The 2152-nt window shown below is 42.8% G+C and overlaps 1 protein-coding gene across 1 annotated transcript; it reads left to right on the forward strand.

Annotated features, from left to right (window-relative positions):
- The first annotated feature begins 1061 nt into the window (after positions 1-1061).
- LOC121558163 (cytochrome c oxidase copper chaperone-like) lies at positions 1062-1533 on the forward strand. Its single transcript, XM_041871635.2, has one exon. The coding sequence runs from the start codon at positions 1100-1102 to the stop codon at positions 1295-1297; it is 198 nt and encodes a 65-aa protein (XP_041727569.1). The 5' UTR covers positions 1062-1099; the 3' UTR covers positions 1298-1533.
- Positions 1534-2152: the final 619 nt, after the last annotated feature.

Consider the following 2152-nt stretch of genomic DNA (forward strand, 5'->3'; position numbering starts at 1 on the left):
GGTATGGTGTTCTTTGGATGCAACTCAGCATTCTTTGTCCTCCAAACACGACGAGTTGAGTTTTTACCAAAAAGTTATATTTTGGTTTCATCTGACCATATGACATTCTCCCAATCCTCTTCTGGATCATCCAAATGCACTCTAGCAAACTTCAGACGGGCCTGGACATGTACTGGCTTAAGCAGGGGGACACGTCTGGCACTGCAGGATTTGAGTCCCTGGCGGTGTAGTGTGTTACTGATGGTAGGCTTTGTTACTTTGGTCCCAGCTCTCTGCAGGTCATTCACTAGGTCCCCCCGTGTGGTTCTTGGATTTTTGCTCACCGTTCTTGTGATCATTTTGACCCCACGGGGTGAGATCTTGCGTGGAGCCCCAGGTCGAGGGAGATTATCAGTGGTCTTGTATGTCTTCCATTTCCTAATAATTGCTCCCACAGTTGATTTCTTCAAACCAAGCTGCTTACCTATTGCAGATTCAGTCTTCCCAGCCTGGTGCAGGTCTACAATTTTGTTTCTGGTGTCCTTTGACAGCTCTTTGGTCTTGGCCATAGTGGAGTTTGGAGTGTGACTGTTTGAGGTTGTGGACAGGTGTCTTTTATACTGATAACAAGTTCAAACAGGTGCCATTAATACAGGTAACGAGTGGAGGACAGAGGAGGCTCTTAAAGAAGAAGTTACAGGTCTGTGAGAGCCAGAAATCTTGCTTGTTTGTAGGTGACCAAATACTTATTTTCCACCATAATTTGCAAATAAATTCATAAAAAATCCTACAATGTGATTTTCAGGATTTTTTTTCCTCAATTTGTCTGTCATAGTTGACGTGTACCTATGATGAAAATTACAGGCCTCTCTCATCTTTTTAAGTGGGAGAACTTGCAGAATTGGTGGCTGACTAAATACTTTTTTCCCCCACTGTATAAGTAGGCCTTAGAAATAGCCTTCCAAACGTTGGTCCTTATAACCAATAGTCCACACAGGAAATGTACACTGAGTGTACAAAACATTAGGACATAGACTGACCAGGTGAATCCAGGTGAAAGCTATGATCCCTTATCGGAGTTCCTGTGCAAGAAGGCTTACCAGCTAGCTAACCTGAAAAAATGTCCACCATATCTGCTGCCAGCGTCGAGCCCGTTGCAATTGAGGGCACGGAGAAGAAACCACTGAAACCCTGTTGTGCATGCCCAGAGACGAAGAAAGTTAGGGATGCATGCATCATTGAGAAGGGCGAAGATAGTTGCACAGATCTCATCGAGGCACATAAGGATTGTATGAGGGCGCTTGGATTCAAGATTTAATATAACTTTATATAATGAGTAATTGTGTGTCGTTGCTGGCTGGCTGTCTTGAAGGGACCTGGGATATTCCTTGTTTATATTTATACCTCAACATGAAAGGAAGATGTGATCGCTGCAAAGATGATCATGATGGAAGATATGTTCCACTGAGTGACATGTGTTTTTAATGCTCTGGATTTCAGAATTATGTGAATGTTCTGCTGATTTGAATGTCATATATATCCTATGCAATTTGACTTGAGTACTTGATTTTATATGGCAGGATGAAACTCAATTGAATTAATTGTAAAGGTAGAAAGTGTTAAGGATGCAATATTGTCCTAATTTCATGCTGAACCATAGACATAACTATACATGAGAAAAGGCTGACTATACTTCCTGTCACTCTGCAAAAACTTCCTGGTTTGAAGGTCCTTTTGATGTTCTCCTAACTCTTCGAGGCTGACTGGGACAACTGCTCTCTCTGTGTTATGTTAAGTAGCTGGTCTGCTTTCTGTCTGTAGCTCTACTCCTTGGGTTTCAATTCCAAACATGGTTATCCTTCTAGGGGTCTCTCTCCCCTCTCCCCCTCTCGCTCTCTCTGTGCTGCCAACTGTGAGCTCTCTAGAGCAAGCAAATGGGTGAGGGGAAATAGAAAGAAAATCTAGAGCCCGACACAGCAAAACATTGAAGGGACAAGAGGGAGGGAGAGACGCACAATGTGAGAAATCTATTCCAATCGTGGTTATGGTGTAATAACCGAATAAAGACGAATCGTGTACTCCAGCTGTATGTAAGAGCCCAACAGGGAACATTATTTTTGCAATGTTTTCTCAGTTTTTACTGAACTTTTGAGGAATAGGCCAACTCCAGTGA

Source organism: Coregonus clupeaformis, unplaced genomic scaffold, assembly GCF_020615455.1.
Source record: "Coregonus clupeaformis isolate EN_2021a unplaced genomic scaffold, ASM2061545v1 scaf0224, whole genome shotgun sequence".
NCBI classification, from domain to species: Eukaryota; Metazoa; Chordata; class Actinopteri; order Salmoniformes; family Salmonidae; genus Coregonus; species Coregonus clupeaformis.